An 18,271-nucleotide genomic window follows, 5' to 3' on the forward strand; every position below is an offset into this window, starting at 1 on the left:
ATTACACAGCACCCTGCACCCCTTTACATTACACATCACCCTGCACCTCTGGTCCCCTTTACATTACACAGCACCCTGCACCCCTTTACATTACACAGCACCCTGCACCCCTTTACATTACACATCACCCTGCACCTCTGGTCCCCTTTACATTACACAGCACCCTGCACCCCTTTACATTACACATCACCCTGCACCTCTGGTCCCCTTTACATTACACAGCACCCTGCACCCCTTTACATTACACAGCACCCTGCACCCCTTTACATTACACAGCACATTGCACCTCTGGACCCCTTTACATTACACAGCACCCTGCATCTCTGGACCTTTATATTAAACATCCCCCACAGCTCTGGATCCCCTGCATGTTACACAGACTCCCCCTTGAGTGTAGACCCCCCCTTCAGTGCAGACCCCCGTTCAGTGCATACCACCCCTTCAGGGCTGACCACCCTTCAGCGTAGCCCACCCTTCAGTGTAGCCCCCTTCAGTGCAGACCTTTCCTTCAGTGAAGACCCCCCTTCAGTGCAGATCCCCCCTTCAGTGTAGACCACCCCTTCAGTGTAACCCCCCTTCCGGGTACCCCCTTCAGTGCAGACCCTCACTTTCAGTTTAGCCCCCGTTCAGTGCAGACCCCCACCTTCAGTTTAGCCCCCGTTCAGTGCAGACCCCCCTTCAGTGCAGACCCCCACCTTCAGTTTAGCCCCCATTCAGTGCAGACCCCTACCTTCAGTTTACCCCCCCGTTTAGTGCAGACTCCCCCTTCAGGGTACCCCCCCTTCAGTGTAGCCCCCCCTTCAGTGCAGACCTCCCCTTCAGGGTACCCCCCTTCAATGCAGACCCCCACCTTCAGTTTAGCCTCCATTCAGTGCAGACCCCCACCTTCAGTTTAGCCCCCGTTAAGTGCAGACCTCACCTTCAGGGTACCCCCCTTTAGTGCAGACCCCCACCTTCAGTTTAGCCTCCATTCAGTGCAGACCCCCACCTTTAGTTTAGCCCCCCTTCAGTGCAGACCCCCACCTTCAGTTTAGCCCTTGTTCAGTGCAGAGCCCCCCCCTTCAGTGCAGACCCCCACCTTCAGTTTAGCCCCCATTCAGTGCAGGACCCCCCCCCCCCCCATTCAGTACCTCAGATCAGCTCGGCGGCGGCACATGCACAGCAGTTGAGGTCCCCCTCCCCTGTGTACACATAAACAGAGGAGGGGGAGGTGGCTTCACTCTGCACGGCTGTGCCTGCCTGTGTGATATCCGGGATAGGATCGCTCAGGCACACAGCCCACGGCCGCGAGAGGGGGGATGGTTGGTGCAGCAGTGTGTCACCCTGCACACCCCCTCCCCTTCCATCAATTCGCCACTATCCGCTCGCCTCGCCCTTGCAGTCTGCCTGCCTGATATCAGGCAGGATCGCTCAGACACACAGTCGCGCCACGAGAGGAGGGGATGGTTCGTGCAGCGGTGTGTCACCCTGCACAGCCCCCCCCTGCATCGCCACTATAGCTTGCCTCTCCCTGCCTGTGCCTTTCACCGCAGCGCTGTCATTAATATAATCGCGGAGGGGGGTGCCAGCCTGACCCCCCCCCCGGTGTGTGGTACCCGGGGCGACCCGCCCCCCCACTTAGTACGCCACTGTGTAGCCAGCTGGCTCTCACAGCCCGTTCCCTCCGGGACCTTGCGTGCCCCTGGACGAAGTCAGGTTTGACTAAACGGCGTAGGGAGGAGTGGCGTGCTGACGTCACCACAACGCAAGGTCCCGGAAGGAACAGGCTGTGAGCAGTGTCATCTTAAGAGCATTATAGGCCCCCGGGCAATACAGTGCACTGGGGCCCTGTCTACACAATTACGCACGAGAATTACTGACAAAAATCATAACATTTACTGGCAGAACCACATTTTTTACTGCCACTGCAAAAAAAGTACCTAAAATTACAGTTTTCAGTGCCCAACAATGCAAATGTCAGTATTTAAACTATAAACATATAGCTAGTGCTATTAGAAATGTGTTTAAGTTAAACAAAAGTAAAAAAAAAAAAAATTCTTCATTGACATGAAGGTCAGGTTACTATAACCCAGCCAGCACAGAGTTTCCTCTTACATCAGAGTCTGCAGGATTCCCCCTTACAGTGAAATGGAACTCTTATGTAAAGGGGAACGCTGCAGATCATGATCTAAGGGGGGAACTCCGATGTGGAGGGGGGCTATGGTGACCAGAGACAACCTTATATCAGAGTCCACTGCTTTCTCTTTCCCACTTACATCAGGGTCCGCAGACTGAGTTCCCCCTTGCATTGTAAGGGGGAATCCTGCAGACTCTGATGTGGGGGGTACTCTGGTGACCAGAGACCACCTTCCTTAGATTAAATACACTAAGGTAAGGGGGGTCACTAATATAGGAGGGGGAACCTTTATATCAGTGCCCCCTTACATTTTTGCATTCACTCCCCCCTTACATCAGCAACCCCCCGCACTCGTGGAGGACCGGATCTTCTCTGTGATTTCCGCGAACTGGGCATGGGCAGTTCTAACCCGTCACTCTCCATAATTTTTTACTGGGGTTGCTGGGCAGCCGGTGGGGCCCCCCAGGCAAGCGGGGCCCCCGGGCAACTGCCCAGCGTGCCCAATGGAAAAGATGGCCCTGGCTGTGAGAGCCGGCTGGCTACACATTATTCACATGCAAATTTATCTTCATCCTTTGTAAGTGCATTTTTAATGTTTTATTTAAATCTTTTTACTGGGTTACGCTATGTTGGCATTCCTTTTCATTCGCTTATGAGCTTATAACATGACTGGTGCAGCAGTTTTGACACAGGGTTTATTTGAAACCATTTGACTTAGCAGTCATTTATTTCATCTACTTTGGGCTACCTTGTATGCCATTGATTCATTTCAACAGTACAGAGTTCATTAGGTTATTTTAATGTGCAGCTCATTTTTTTACAGGTTTAATATTTGTGTGTGTCTCACATATAAAGTTGCAGCACTTTTCGACATGACTTGTAATCCTATTCCACTAGGATTGTTTTCTATTGACAGCGCAGTACCACACATTTTTCTTTCATTCATCTAAAGCCTCGTACACACGATCGGATTTCTAACGGACAAATCTGTGGAATTTTGTGCAAAGGGAGTTGGCCGTGAACTTGTTCTGCATACAGACGACAGAACTTTTTCAGCCAACATTCACAAAACTACATGTTTTTTCTGCTCTTTAGCGCCACCCTTTGGGAAACTTCTGCTAATGTTGTCCTATGGTTAGCATTGGTTCGGAGCATGCGTGTTTGTACTTTGGATTTTATTCCGACGGACTTGTGTACACACGGCACGGAAGCCTGCACCGACATAAGATTTTGTCTGTAATAGAAACAACATATTAATAAACTGTGTAAGTAATACAACTTTCTCAGTGTGCACATTTGTAGACTTAAACTTAAATCTACCTCACTATCCCCTGTTAAAAAATAAAATAAACACTTTCTGCTAAAAAAAATAACCCCCCCCAAAAAAAATTAGATTCATACATTGTGTCCTAAATGTATTCTGCTACATGTTTTTGATACAAATAAAAATCCCAATAAGTGTATATTGATTGGTTTTCTTGAAAGTTTAAGGCACAAATTCTCAGTAGAGATACGACGGCGTATCTCCAGATACGCCGTCGTATCTCTGAGTTGCACCGTCGTATCTATGTGCCTGATTCTTAGAATCAGTTACGCATAGATATCTGTTAGATCCGACAGGCGTAAGTCTGTTATGCCGTCGGATCGTAACTGCATTTTTACGCTGGCTGCTAGGTGGCGCTTCTGTCGAATTCCGCGTCGAGTATGCAAATTAGCTAGATACGCGAATTCCCGAACGTACGCCCGGCCGACGCAGTAAAGTTACGCCGTTTACGTTAGGCTTTTCCCGGCGTATAGTTGCCCCTGCTATATGGTGGCATAAGTGCGGCGTAACAATGTTAAGTATGGCCGTCATTCTCGCGTCGAAATTTAAAAAAGTTACGTCGTATGCGTAAGTCGTCCGTGAATGGGGCTGGACATCATTTACGTTCACGTCAAAACCAATGACGTCCTTGCGGCGTACTTTGGAGCAATGCACACTGGGAAATTCTACGGACGGCGCATGCGCCGTTCGGGAAAAACGTCAATCACATCGGGTCACAGTAAATTTTCATAAAACACGCCCCCCTGATCCAAATTTGAATTAGGCGGGCTTACGCCAGCCGATTTACGCTACGCCGCCGCAACTTACGGACCAAGTGCTTTGAGAATACAGCACTTGCCCGTCTAAGTTGCGGAGGCGTAACGAAAATCGGATAAGTTACGCCGCCGCAAAGATACGCGGTTCTATGTGAATCTAGCCCATAGTGCCTACAAGCTATGGTATATGTACTGGAATATTTTTTTTACTTGGTTTATACTACAAATGGCAGAGATAAAGGACTTATAGTGGGACTGTGATAGTGCCACTAACTGCAGCTGGGGGGGTACTGTCTAATTTCCACTGACATCATACAGTGATCAGTGCTAAAGATATGACACCGGCTGGGAAGGGGTTAACATCTAGGGCAATCAAGGGGTTAAATATGTTCCTTAAATAGGTGTAATGTGTGCACAGTGTGCTGCTTTATACTAATGATCACTGACAGATCACTCCCTCTGTACAGAACCCTGTGTTGAATTTTAACACAGAGCTCTAAACTGTGATTGGACACAGCCGATCAGCTGGTCCTGGGTGTGAATCATTGGCCGGGGCTTGCTGACACACTCCCGCTGTGTACAATGTACACAGCGGGAGCCTGGTGGGGCTGAACATGCGTGCGCCCTAAACCTGGGAGTAGGCAGCGACGTACCAGCACAACGCTTTGCCTACAGCGGCTACCTATTCGCAGTACAATGCGGCCAGGCGGGCGTTCAGTGGATAATATTTGCACCAGAACATATAGGGGCCGGATTCAGATACGAGTTACGACGGCGTATCTCCAGATACGCCGTCATAACTCTGAGTTTGCGGGGTCGTATCTATGCGCCTGATTCTTAGAATCAGTTACGCATAGATTTCCCTAAGATCCGACCGGCGTAAGTCTCTTACGCCATCGTATCTTAGTTGCATATTTACGCTGGACGCTAGGTGGCGCTTCCGTATATTTACGCGTAGAATATGTAAATTAGGTAGATACGCCGATTCAGAAAGAGGCTTTTTCCGGCGTAAAGTTACCCCTTCTCTATGAGGCATAGCCAATGTTAAGTATAGACGTCAGGCCAGCGTTGAATTTTGCGTCGTTTGCGTAAGTCGTTCGCGAATAGGGCTTTGCGTAAGTTACGTTCACGTCTAAACCAATGAGGCTTTGCGGCGTAATTTGGAGCATGCGCACTGGGATACGTCCACGGACGGCGCATACGCCGTTCGTAAAAAGCGTCATTTACGTGGGGTCACGAGTAATTAACATAAAACACGCCCACCTCCTCCACATTTGAATTAGGCTGGCTTACGCCGTAACTTACAGCGCAAGTTCTTTCTGAATATGGGACCCGCCACTGTAAGTTACAGCGGCGTAGTGTATCTGAGATACGCCCGCCGAAAGATACGCAAATGTATCTGAATCCGGGCCATATGATTTTCAAGAAGATGTAGGTTTAATGCCGACATTGAACAGTAAAACATTTTTTGTGCGGAGATCCATGTGTGTCTCAATCTTGGCCCTGTTAGTTGGCATGAAGGTGGGCCAAAAAGGACAAGGAACTTGTGCTTAGAAACATGTTCTTCTTCCAACATAAACTTGAACTTCCATCATCAAAAATGTAAATTGGTAAATGTTGAACAATTGCTTTTACAAACAAATCCAGTTTACAAAGTTAACTTAACCACTTCCATACCAGGCACTTACGCACCTTCCTGCCCAAGCCAATTTTCAGCTTGTTGCATTTTGAATGACAATTGCGCGGTCATGCTACACTGTACCCAAACAATTTTTTTTAAAATTTTGTTCCCACAAATAGAGCTTTCTTTTGGTGGTATTTGATCACCTCTGCGATTTTTATTTTTTGTGCAACAACTAAAAAAAGACCGAAAATTTAGAAAAAAATAAAGTTTTTATTTTTTTCTGTTAATTTTTTTTTGTAAATAAGTACGTTTCCTTCTTCAATTACGGGCACCGATGGGCACCAATGAGGTGGCACTGATGGGCACTGATAGGTGGCGCTGGTATGCGGCACTGATGGGCACTCATAGGCGGCACTGATGGGCGGCACTTATGGGTGGCACTGATGGGTACTTATGGGTGGCACAGATGTGCACTGATAGGTGGGCACTGGGCGTGGATGGGCACTGAGGGGTGGCACTGATGGACACTGAGGGGTGGCACTGATGGACACTGAGGGGTGCACTGATGGCATTGCTGGGCATCACTTGTTTATCCCATATTGTGCCAGTCAGTGCCCATGTTGCCAGTCAGTGCCCATTTGTGGGCACTGATTGGCATCTATTCTCATTTAAAAAAAAATGTTTTGCCCCCTTCCCTGGTGGTCCTGGCGGCTTCCCTGGTGGTCCAGTGTGGGCATCCGAGGGGGGGCTGCGCTGATAAACAATCAGCGCGAACCCCCCCTGTCAGGAGAGCCGCCGATCGGCTCTCCTCCACTCGCGTCTGTCAGACGCGATTGAAGAAGAGCCGATCAATGGCTCTTCCTGTTTACATTGTGATCAGCCGTGATTGGACTAGGCTGATCACGTGGTAAAGAGCCTCCGCAGGAGGATCTTTACCAAGATCAGAGATGCAGGGTGTCAGACTGACACCCCGCATCACCGATCGCCGTGCTGAGCGCCGGCATGTTATCCTGCTGGACGTCAATAGACGTCCAGTCAGGATAACACAACCACTTCCCGGACGCCAATATACTATTGACCGGGCGGGAAGTGGTTAAGGTCAGCGCTTTAACAAAAATACAAAACCTAACAAAAATATCTTGTATTTCTGCAAATCCCAGGCTCAATAAATAAGAACAGAATGGTTTAGTATCTGCTGTACTGTAATTACTGGAGCTCCACTCTACACAGAAATCATAAAGGAAACAAGTGATCTCCACTTCCTGTAGTATCGTCTATTTGTTGCATTAAAGGGAGTGCCAAGATGGCCGTGACAGTGGCGGTGCAGGAGCGAGAGGGGGTGGCGCTCCTGCGCCCACTATGGACGCACCGCCACTGGCATCAATTTAGAAACTGGATAAAAGGTTTTGCACTGGAAAACACTTTTTGATAGATAAAAAGTGCATTTTATATACAACTATATACATCAGACCAAAATGAGGAGGAATGAGGGACATTGCTCCAAATCAGGGACAGTCCCTCGAAATCAGGGAGAGTTGGGAGCTATGGTTAAAATAAGTATGAAATGCAAAATGGGTGTAATAAGATGGCCGCTTTGACGGGTCGCCTAATCTGACGAAACATCGGCTGCAGAGATTTACAATAAAGTTCAGTAGAATAAAAAAGAAGTGGAGTAAGTGAAATAGAGCGGGTAGGAGGTCCACTCTGCAGCCAGACCTCCTTGGCGCTCCCAATTCTGTTGCTTACTAAAAGCATCCTGCAGGGGTCGCTCGTCCCGCTGCAGCGGCCTGACCCGATGTGTCAGCTCGTGTCTTTGGTAGTTTCCGCTCTCCGTTCTCGGTTGCCTGGATACGGGGAAGCTGGCGGAAGTTGTGGCCAGGTGTAATGTTTTGTGAAGCGGGGATGAGGTGACTCGGAACGGGATGGAAGAGCTGAGACAGCGGGCGGGACTGGAGGATTATCGGATTGTCAGAGTGGTGGGGAAGGGGAGCTATGGAGAGGTCAGCCTGGCCACACACTGTGCGGAGGGGAGACAGGTAAAGTCTATAGACCGCTGTGTCACTGTACAGTATTAGTAAGGCTGTAATGACCTATACACAGGGACACTACACTATAGCAGAGATAAGGGCTGCTATTAGAAAACATGGGTCCCCATATAGCTTGCCTGACAGAGCCCCTCCTCCCACATGCATGTGCAACACCACTCACCCCCCCACATTGTATGCCTACAGCCGTTGCTCCCCATCTTGTAAACCAAAGTTCACATCTCTGCATGTTGGCAATGCACACAAAATCACGCGCAGAAATGGCTGCCATTTATAGCAGATACGCGGTGGGTGGTGACATTAATTGGTTAAACGCGATGCGCGGAAAACTGGTACTTGTTTTCTGATTTTCTCACGCGTAGAGCAGTCCATTGAAATGTGTGATGCTGCGCATTCTCAGAACACAGTCAGAGACATGTTTTCTTGCATGTAGAGAAGCCCATTGAAAAGGAATGGGCTACCCTACAAACGACACGCAGAAAAGCTCTCGCCCCGCTTGTGTTGGCGTGAATCCGACCTAACGAGCCGCTTCAACTAAACGGACAAACTACTCGTTCAAGCAGCAGAGTACCCATGAGAATGAGCCCTTAACCAATGGCTGACCAGGCTTTTTGCAACGAGTTAAAATCAGTGGGGTAGATTCAGAAAGCAATTGCGTCTGCGTATCCATAGATACGCAGCGTAATTGCTTAGTTGCGCCGGCGTATCGACTTCTGATTCAGAAAGCTCGATACGCCGACTGCAGCCTAAGATATGACTGGCATAAGGCTCTTATGCCGTCGTATCGTAGGCTGCATTCTTACGCTGGCCTCTAGGTGGCGTTCCCGTAGTGGTCAGCGTAGAGTATGCAAATTGCATACTAACGCCGATTCACAACCCTACGCAGTTTACGTCGTTTGCGTACGTCGGTTTTTGCGTAAGGCTGCCCCTGCTATTAGCAGGGGCAGCCAATGCTACGTATACCCGTCCTTCCGCGTGGCGTTTTTGAAAAATTACGTTGTTTGCGTAAGTGAATCGTGAATGGCACTGGACGCCGTTCACTTTGAAGCAAATGACGTCCTTGCGACGTCATTTACCGCAATGCACGTCGGAAAAGTTTCCCGACGGAGCATGCGCACTGCGTTCGGCGCGGGAACGCGCCTAATTTAAATGATCCACGCCCCCTATGGGATCATTTAAATTGCGCGCGCTTATGCCGGCCAGTTTTACGGAGCGCCCGCGCAAATTACGGAGCTACTGCTTCGTGAATGAAGCGTAGCGCAAGTAATTTACGGAGGCATAGCGTTAAAACGGTACGCTGCGCCTCTGTAAGAGTGCGCAGCCCTACCTGAATCTACCCCAGTATTTTTTGCTAGAATAATACTTCGGACCCCCAAACATTATACTTTTTTTTTTATTTATTTTTTAGCAGAGACCCTAGGGAATAAAATGGCAATCACTGCAATTTGTTATGTATTTGCTCAGCAATTTTGCAAACGCAATTTATTTTTGAAAAAAAAAACACTTTAATGAATAAAAAAAAAAAAACACAACTCAACTGTTTTGTATAATGTGAAAGATTATGTTACGCCAAGTAAATAATAGATAAGTAATTGATACCCAACATGTCACGCTTTAAAATTTGCACATGCTCGTGGAAAGGCGACGAACTACTGTACTTCAAAATCTCCATAGGCGAACCCTTTAAACACCTTTTACAGGTTATCTATTTAGAGTTACAGAGGAGGTCAAGTACTAGAATTATTGCTCTCACTCCAATGTCCGCAGCGATACCTCACGTGTGGTTCTAATACTGTTTACATATGCATGCATGACTTGTGTATGCCTTTGCGTCTGTGTGAGAGCACGGGAAAAAAATATATGTTTCCCTTAACCGGTGGGCACTGAAAGGCGGGATTGGTGGGCACAGAGGTGGCACTGATCAGCACTGGTAGGTGAGACTGATAGGCAGCACTGCTAGGTGGCACTGATCAGGCTCTGGTTGGCACCACTGGTGGGCATTGATAGGTCTCATAGGCATTGATAGGTGGCACTGGTGGTCATTGTGGGCACTGGCAGGTGGTACTGGTGGGTACTGATGAGACAGATGTGCCTTTTCCACTGTGGACTGATGTCCCTTACACGAAAGCCGGTGATCTGCTTTTTTTTTCTCCTCGCGCTGTGAGGAGAAAAAAAACAATATGGGCTCTTTCACACGTCCGTTCCGTTCGTCCGTTTTTTGGACGTCCGTTAACGGACCGCAATGCTTCCCTATGGGCTAGCGTCCGTTAGCGGATGAGCATCCGCTAACGTCCGTTAGCATCCGTCTGCGTTCAGTTCCGTTTTTTTGGACGGAAGAAAACCCTATTTTTCTTCCGTCTAAAAAACGGAATGGACGAAAAACGGACGTTAACGGATGATCCGTTTATCAGGCTGGGTTCACACTACGGTTTTCCCGTCCGTCAGCCGCATACGATTTATATGAAAAACCGTATGCGGCTGAAACGGACGGGAACGTATGGAACCGCACATATGTACGTTTTCCATTGACATTAATGTTAAAGGAAAACGTATGCGGTTGCCATACTGTTTTAAAACGACCGCAAAACCGTGGTTGAACACGGTTTTGCGTACGTTTAAAAAACGTTTTGCCAGCAAATCGTACGCACCCGGATGCATCTGAGTGCATACGATTTGCAATGCATTCTCTATCTATACGTTTTCCCGTCCGGGCCCGTACGTTTTCGATACTGAAATCGTATGCGGCTGACGGACGGGAAAACCGTAGTGTGAACCCAGCCTCATCCGTTCCGCTAACATCCGTTTTTCTATGTAAAAAGCCCCCAAAAAAAAAAAAAAAAAACGGATGAAAAAACGGATGAAAAAACGGATGAAAAAACGGATGGAAAAACGGATGGAAAAACGGATGCAAAAACTGATGCAAAAACTGATGCAAAAACTGATGGAAAAACTGACGAAAAACTGACGAAAAACTGATGGAAAAACGGATCAACTGATGAAAAAAAAACTGATCTGAAAAACTGAACGGACGTGTGAAAGAGCCCTTACCAAGCTTTGTTTACATCACGTGATCAGCTGTCATTGGCTGACAGCTGATCACGTGGTAAGGGGCCAGGACTCGGATCTGTGATCACCCGAGTCTCAGTGACTTGGTGATCACAGCGTGCGCCCTGCAGGGGGGCACGCAGGGCGTTTATTGGCAGCGTCCTGGAAATTCAGGTCCGCGCTGTAGCCGTCATTTGGCTATAGCGCGGATGCCTAGTGGTTAAACTTCTATGAAGCGCCAAATGAAACCTAGGTGGACTGTCTGTATGAGGCTTGGCAGAGCACAGTGTGATGCGCTTTTTAACACATTGCACTGTTTATGTAACCGATAATAATTAGTGGGAATGCTCAATAGCATTCCCAGTATTGTTATTCGTTTTTTATTGGTGATAATGCTAAATAGCATTCCCAGTATTGTTATTCGTTTTTTTATTAGTGGGAATGCTCAAAAGCATTCCCAGTATTGTTTTTCGTTTTTTATTCTTATTAGTGGGAATGCTATATAGCAGTGATGGCGAACCTTTTTGAGCTTGAGTGCCCAAACCGCGACGCAAAACCAACTTATTTCTTTCAAAGTGCCAACACAGAATTAAACCTACCAGCGGCTCTGTACAGAGGATGGGACTGATCATCCCTCTGAATGAGTCCTAGGGATGTGTTGTAACTGTAGGGGGATACGAAGAATGGAAGAATGTTTACATCAGCATTTTCCCGTTCTTCCTCTCCGTGAGGCGATCACGGGTATCCCCGCAGACATTGAGTCCACGAGACTAGCGTTCACACTCGCGGAGCTTGCGGCGGGCGTGTGTGTGCCCACAATGCCGCTTTTAAAGGTACCTTAATATGCCTGTACGTGCCATTTTGCCAGCGTATATTGCTGTGAGCCGGTCGGCAAGCGGTTCAATGGATTCTAAACCTACATTTTTTTTCTTTAAAAAAATATGGTTTTGCACAAAGCAGCCCTGATCCTTCTCTTCTCCGGTTTCCCACCAGCGCTCTTGGCCCTCCCCCCCACTGAGTGCCCCCGATAGCAAGCCGCTTTGGGGCAATTGTGCATGCTCACTCTGGTTGCATACATAGTCAGGTTGAAAAAAGACACAAGTCCATCTAATTCAACGATAAAAATAAATAAAATGATATCATACAATCCCATATACCCAATTCTATACAGTTGATCCAGAGGAAGGCGAAAAACACCAGCAGAGCTTGATCCAATTTGCTCCAGCAGGGGAAAAAATGTGTTCCTAATCCCCCGAGAGGCAATCGGATATTCCCGGGATCAAATTTACCTATACATGTTAGTACCCAGTTATATTATGTACATTTAGGAAAGTATCCAGGCCTTTCTTAAAGCAATCCACTGAGCTGGCCAGAACCACCTCTGCAGGGAGTCTGTTCCACATTTTCACAGCTCTTATTATGAAGAAACCTTTCCATATTTGGATGAAATCTCTTTTCCTCTAGACCAGGGGTGTCAAACTCAAATTCATCGGGGGCCGCATCAGTAGTTTGGTTGCCCTCAAAGGGCCGGTTGTATCTGCGCTCACACCAGTGGCGCAGCGTGGGTTGTCAGCGACCCCCCCCCCGACTCGCAGACTTACCTATTTTCAGATAGCTCCAGTCTGATTTCATGATCCATAAACAAAGAAAAAGCCGCGCCCCAGCGAACAGTCCATAAATATACACAGTCTATGAGGGTGTATTGCGTCCGTATTGAAAGGAATTGAAAAGAAAGTCCGGATCGTTACGAACTATGATGGCTCCTCCAATCCGCAACCCAAAAACACCATACTCAGAATGACCCGGAAAATATGACAAAGAAAGCCGCTTACCGGAAGGCAAGCGGTTAGGGCAGATGGCTATAACCCAGCCTAGGCCTTTTGTCCCTGAGGTTTGCACCAGGAAGTCCTCCGTCCTCTGAAAATGTTGTCCTCAGCTCCACCGTGTTTGTATGAAAATAAAACAGAGAGCGCACATAGCGTGATACTGGGACAAATCCTAACAATAGTGTCTAAGGTCCACACCACCTAGTGACAGCTATCCATAAGTGTGCATACGTGACCCATCACCAATAACAGTGGCCGCTTACCAGAAGGTGAATGGTTAAGGCGTTTGGCTATGACCCAGCCCAGGCCTTTCTCCTTGTAGTAGGGGGTCCTTCCTCCCCTCTGCGTAATGCCCTGGAATTGGTTATTGCATGCAGTCCACACCACCCAGTGAACCTAACCGTAAGGTGACCCTCCACCAGCCAGAGTGGCTGCTTACCAGAAGAGAAACAATGACAGGCAGATGGCTATGACCCAGCCTAGGTCCTTGGCTCCTTGCGGTGTGAAGTCCTCCGTCCCCTAAGTACTAGGTTTCCAACTCCCCCGTTTAGAATGTATGAATGAAGAGAAAAACGCACATAGCGTAACTCTGAGACAGTAACTTTATCTCCAACAGATAAGACCGATCTTCTCCCCAGGCTGCACAGCCTGGGGAGAGCCAGCAGTGACTGCAGGGGAGAGGAGAGCGTGCTCGTTAATGACTGGTAAAGCCTGGAGTGGTGACATCAAATATAGATTCTGTGTCCCATCTGTTGTTGGTGCTCCTTCCTCTCCCCTGCATCCACCACTGGCTTACACAGGGAATAACATGGCTGGACAGCCTGAAAATGGGTGTTTACATCTTTTCTACACAGGTTAGCCATCATAGGCATTAGGAGCGGGATTTTATAATATTTCAGTTAATGGGAGCTACACGTCATATTCACACTATAATACTTGTTGCAGCACTGTGCAGCTGGGATCAATACCCAGTAGGGTTTTGTATTTAACCTTTTTGAAAATGTATATAAATATATATAAATATATATATTGGTATATCTATATATAAACCAAAATATATATAGAAAAAATTCAAAAAGGTTAAAAAAAAAAAAAAAACCCTAATGGGTATTGATCCCAAGTGCACGGTGCTTCAGCAAGTATTATAGTGTGAATATGACATGTGTAGTTTCCATTTACTGAAATAATATAAAATAACCTACTGGATAGTGAGTCCCAATCACCGGTGCTGCAAGAAACCTCAACCTCATTGTGCAAATAAAGCAAATAAATAAAGTACAGAAAATTTCATAAAACAATTCATCAAATTCAATAATTCTAAGATAGCCCTGCTGGGTAGTGAATCCAAATCACCAGTGCTGCAAGAACACACAATTGTGCAAATATATATATATATAAATAAACAAACTAATTCAATATAACAATCAATAAAAACCATCCAAAAAACAACATGGCTGTGAATGAACATTTTATTAATAATTATATAAAATTAGTTTGTTTATTTATATATTTGTACAATTGTGTTTTTTTGCAGAAGTGGTGATTGGGATCACTGAGACAGTAGAGCTGAGGAAAAGGGGGAGGAGGGGCAGGCAGAGAGATGACAAGAGACTGCTAGCCCTACCTTCCATGGCAGTGTGTCTCCTTTGATGCTTCCAGCAGCTCCCTGGCAGCGTGCCCGTCCTCTGGGTCCCCAGTCAGCATGTTCCCCGGGAAGTTGGAGCAATCCATGCTCTGGAGGCACAGGAGATGCTGTGCCCGCCACTTCTCACCTCTTGGGGGGGCGGGGTCGGGGGGAGAGGTCAAGGAGGAGGCGGCCGTGGTTGAGCTATTTCTCCGACTATCGGAGCTCTCAGGCCTATCTGTCCTTGGCTCGGCCCCTCGCTGATTAATGCCATAACAGAGATCCCCCTGCTGACGGTGGCCGCTGCGCGGGCCACATGACAAGGCGCGGCGGGCTGGATTCGGCCCGCGGGCCTTGTGTTTGCCACCCCTGCTCTAGACGTAAAGAGTGCACCCTTGTCCTCTGTGTTGACTGTAAAGTGAATAACTCAACACCAAGTTCACTATATGGACCCCTTATATATTTGTACATGTTGATCATATCCCCCCTTAACCACTTCAATACCATGCATTTGCGCCCCTTCTTGCCCAGGACAATTTTCAGCTTTCGGCGCTGTCACATTTTGAATGACAATTGCGCGGTCATGCAACACTGCACCCAAACTAATTTTTTATAATTTTCTTCCCACAAATAGAGCTTTCTTTTGGTGGTATTTGATCACCTCTGCGGTATTTATTTTTTGCTAAACAAACTAAACTTTTTTTAATTTTTTTTAGTTTCTGTCATAAAATTTAGTTTTCCCCTTCACTGACGGGCACTGATGAGGCAGCACTGATAAAGTGGCACTGATATGTAGAATTGATGGACACTGATAGGCGGCACTGATATGCAGCACTGATGGGCACCAATAGGCAACACTGATATGCAGCACTGACAGGCGACACTGATGGGCCACACTGATGAGGTACTGACAGGTGTTACTGCTGGCCAGTGATTGGTACTGTGGTGGGCACTGGCATACTTTATTATGGGGGCACTGGTTGGCATGTGATTATCAGCACAGACCCCCCCCCCCTCTCTGACAGGGAGAGCCGCCGATCGGCTCTCCCTGTCAGCGTGAACTGAGAAATGGCATTTACCGGCACTTCCTGGTTCACGCGATGATCAGCTTTGATTGGTCACAGTTGATCACTTGGTAAGAAGCCTCTGACAGAGGCTTCTCATCACGATCGGAGATGCGGTGCAATGTTATTCGGCATGCTATCCTGCTGGACGTCAATAGACGTCCAGTCAGGATAACAGAACCACTTTCCGGACGTCAATTTGCAATTGACCGGGCGGGAAGTAGTTAATATCCTCTTCTCAAGAGTGAATAAATTCAGTTCCTCAAATTTTTCCTCATAGCTGAGCTCCTCCATGACTCTCATCCATTTGGCTGCCCTTCTCTGCACTTTTTCCAGTTTCCCGATTATCCTTTTTGAGAACTGGTGCCAGATTAGGTCTTACTAATGATTTGAACATGGGAGTCTGTTCCCCACAAATGGAGAATGGAAGCAATGGGGGAGTCTATTAAAATGTATATTAAACATTGTTGTAAGTGTGGTTTAAAACTATGCACTCCTTAAAAATCATGAAAACAGCTTTTTTTTGTGTGTGTTGCGTCAATAACCAAGTGCCCATCATAATAGAAAATCATACCAAAAATGTAACTTTATGAACGTCTAGGGGTTATTTTGACATCAACACTCACCATATGCTGTAACAAAAAAAAAAGGGAACAACAATGGATCCCAATCTTCAGACCATATGGATAATAGCACTTCTCTATAGGGATATATATCTACAGCTAGCATAAGGAGAGCAAGGTGTCATCTTTACCTTTTTATTCCCTTTCATATGCCAGGTATCGGTAACAGCAGGGGCAATCATGCAGAGCAGATAGATAGGCTTTCTCAGTTGTATCAATCAGCGGGTGGACTCTGGGCTAAGTAAAACAATGGCCAAACAGTCCTGTGGGGATATGTTAAGTCAGGGTTTGACAAATTTGCTTGGAATCTAGGAGCCAGATAAAAAAGTTAGGAACCAAAAAACGCACACCGTCCTGCCAAGCTCGTGCGCAGAAACCAACGCATACGTGAGTAGCGCCCGCACATGTGAACGGTATTCAAACCACACATGTGAGATATCGCAGCGATTGGTAGAGCGAGAGCAATATTTCTAGCCCTAGACCTCCTCTGTAACTCAAAACATGCAACCTGTAGAATTTTTTTAAACGTCGCCTATGGAGATTTTAAAGGGTAAAAGTTTGTCGCCATTCCACGAGCGGACGCAATTTTGAAGCATGACATGTTGGATATCAATTTACTTGGCATAACATTATCTTTCACAATATAAAAAAAAATTGGGCTAACTTTACTGTTGTCTTATTTTTTAATTAAAGTGTATTTTTTTCCCCCAAAAAGTGCGCTTGTAAGACCGCTGCGCAAATACGGTGTGACAAAGTATTCTAATGACCGCCATTTTATTCTCTAGGATGTTAGAATAAAAAATATATATAATGTTTGGGGATTCTAATTAGAGGTCGACCGATATATTGGCAGACCGATATATCGGCCGATATTTGGTCGTTTTGGAGAAATCGGCATCGGCCGAATTTTATACAAAATTAGGCCGATATTTAACATGGCCGCTGGCGGTGCCATGGCTCCGGAGCTAGGCCGAAGCTGCGGCCTTTCTTGATGCTGTGACCGCGGCCATCTTGGTACACCCAGCGCGGCAGCCAACCAGCGGACCTGTAACAGCCAATCGGCGGCCGCCGCTGCCGACATCCTCCACTGTAAAAAAAACATCCCCTGACGTGCTGTGTGCCCTGCCTCTGCCTACAAACCCCAGAATGCAGCGCGGGCCGGTAACTCTATGGAGCCACGAATGTCAGCGGTGACATGCCCGCTGACCTCTGACCCGCTCCGATCCGCAAACGAATAGGTTCTGAGAGATGCTTTTCAGCTGTAAAAATGCTCTAACTCTGATAAACGTCGATAAACGCTCAAAAACTTCGCTCATCAGCGTTTTTTTTATGTTTTTGATCCATTAAAAAATAAATAAAAAACTCCAACGCGGAAAAACGCTAAAAAAACGCTATTGCAAAAACGTTGAAAAAAGCTGAAAGTTGAAAAACTCACTGCAAAGCTACTGGCGTGTACATGAGGCCTTGGCAATAGAAAAGCCTACAAAATAAACATTATTGGGGCCTACATAGCTCACCTTATAATGGAAGTATTGGAATAAAGTGCTGAAGTGTCGTTCATCAGAACATTAAATAGATGGCCATTATATCCACAGAAAAAATCCTTACAGTATAGAGCACAGATAAAAAATATATATACTATGCTAAAAGCCTCCAAAGCAAAGTAATGAGGGACTTGTGGAGTGGGTACTCACCATTAGCATGGGGGAAGGGTAACACAGCTGAACTTTAGCAGCATGGTGCTGTGCTCTAAGCAGCCCATTCTTATCTACAGAGGGCTCCTGTCCGACGCCGCCCCCACGCCAAATTGAAGTGTGACATCACACCGGGCCCGGCCCCACAGAGCGCATGCACAAGATTGTTTGTTTTTATTTAGTCATTGTATGTGATGTTTTATCATGATTAATATGATATCTTTTTTTCTTCATTTCTGTAGTACTATATATTTTTTTCTGTTCCAATAACATCATATTATGCAAACAAAGCACCTGAAGAAACAGTGAATTACCCACGAAACATGTCGAGCATGCCAACATAATTGATACAGGGTGAACTGATATTACCATCTCTTTCAGTTGCACCTTTTATGTTCGAACAGACAGAGCTGTTTTAAACTTGTATGTTTTAACATGTTGAAGTTAGTTTAATTTTCTTGTTTTATCTACTTGTGTATCTGAAATGTTATGGTACCATTAAAGCGGTGGTTCCCCTAAAAATAAAATGTT

The 18,271-nt window shown here is 46.6% G+C and overlaps 1 protein-coding gene across 1 annotated transcript in view; it reads left to right on the plus strand.

The window, feature by feature from the left end:
* The first annotated feature begins 7,632 nt into the window (after window positions 1–7,632).
* Window positions 7,633–18,271, plus strand: part of NEK4 (NIMA related kinase 4) — a 94,293-nt gene continuing 83,654 nt past the window's right edge. The window contains exon 1 of the mRNA XM_040359423.1: window positions 7,633–7,855. Coding sequence (XP_040215357.1) covers window positions 7,742–7,855 — 114 coding nt within the window. The 5' untranslated portion in view covers window positions 7,633–7,741. The remainder of the gene's footprint in view (window positions 7,856–18,271) is intronic.

Source organism: Rana temporaria, chromosome 7 (assembly GCF_905171775.1).
Source record: "Rana temporaria chromosome 7, aRanTem1.1, whole genome shotgun sequence".
Taxonomy (NCBI): domain Eukaryota; kingdom Metazoa; phylum Chordata; class Amphibia; order Anura; family Ranidae; genus Rana; species Rana temporaria.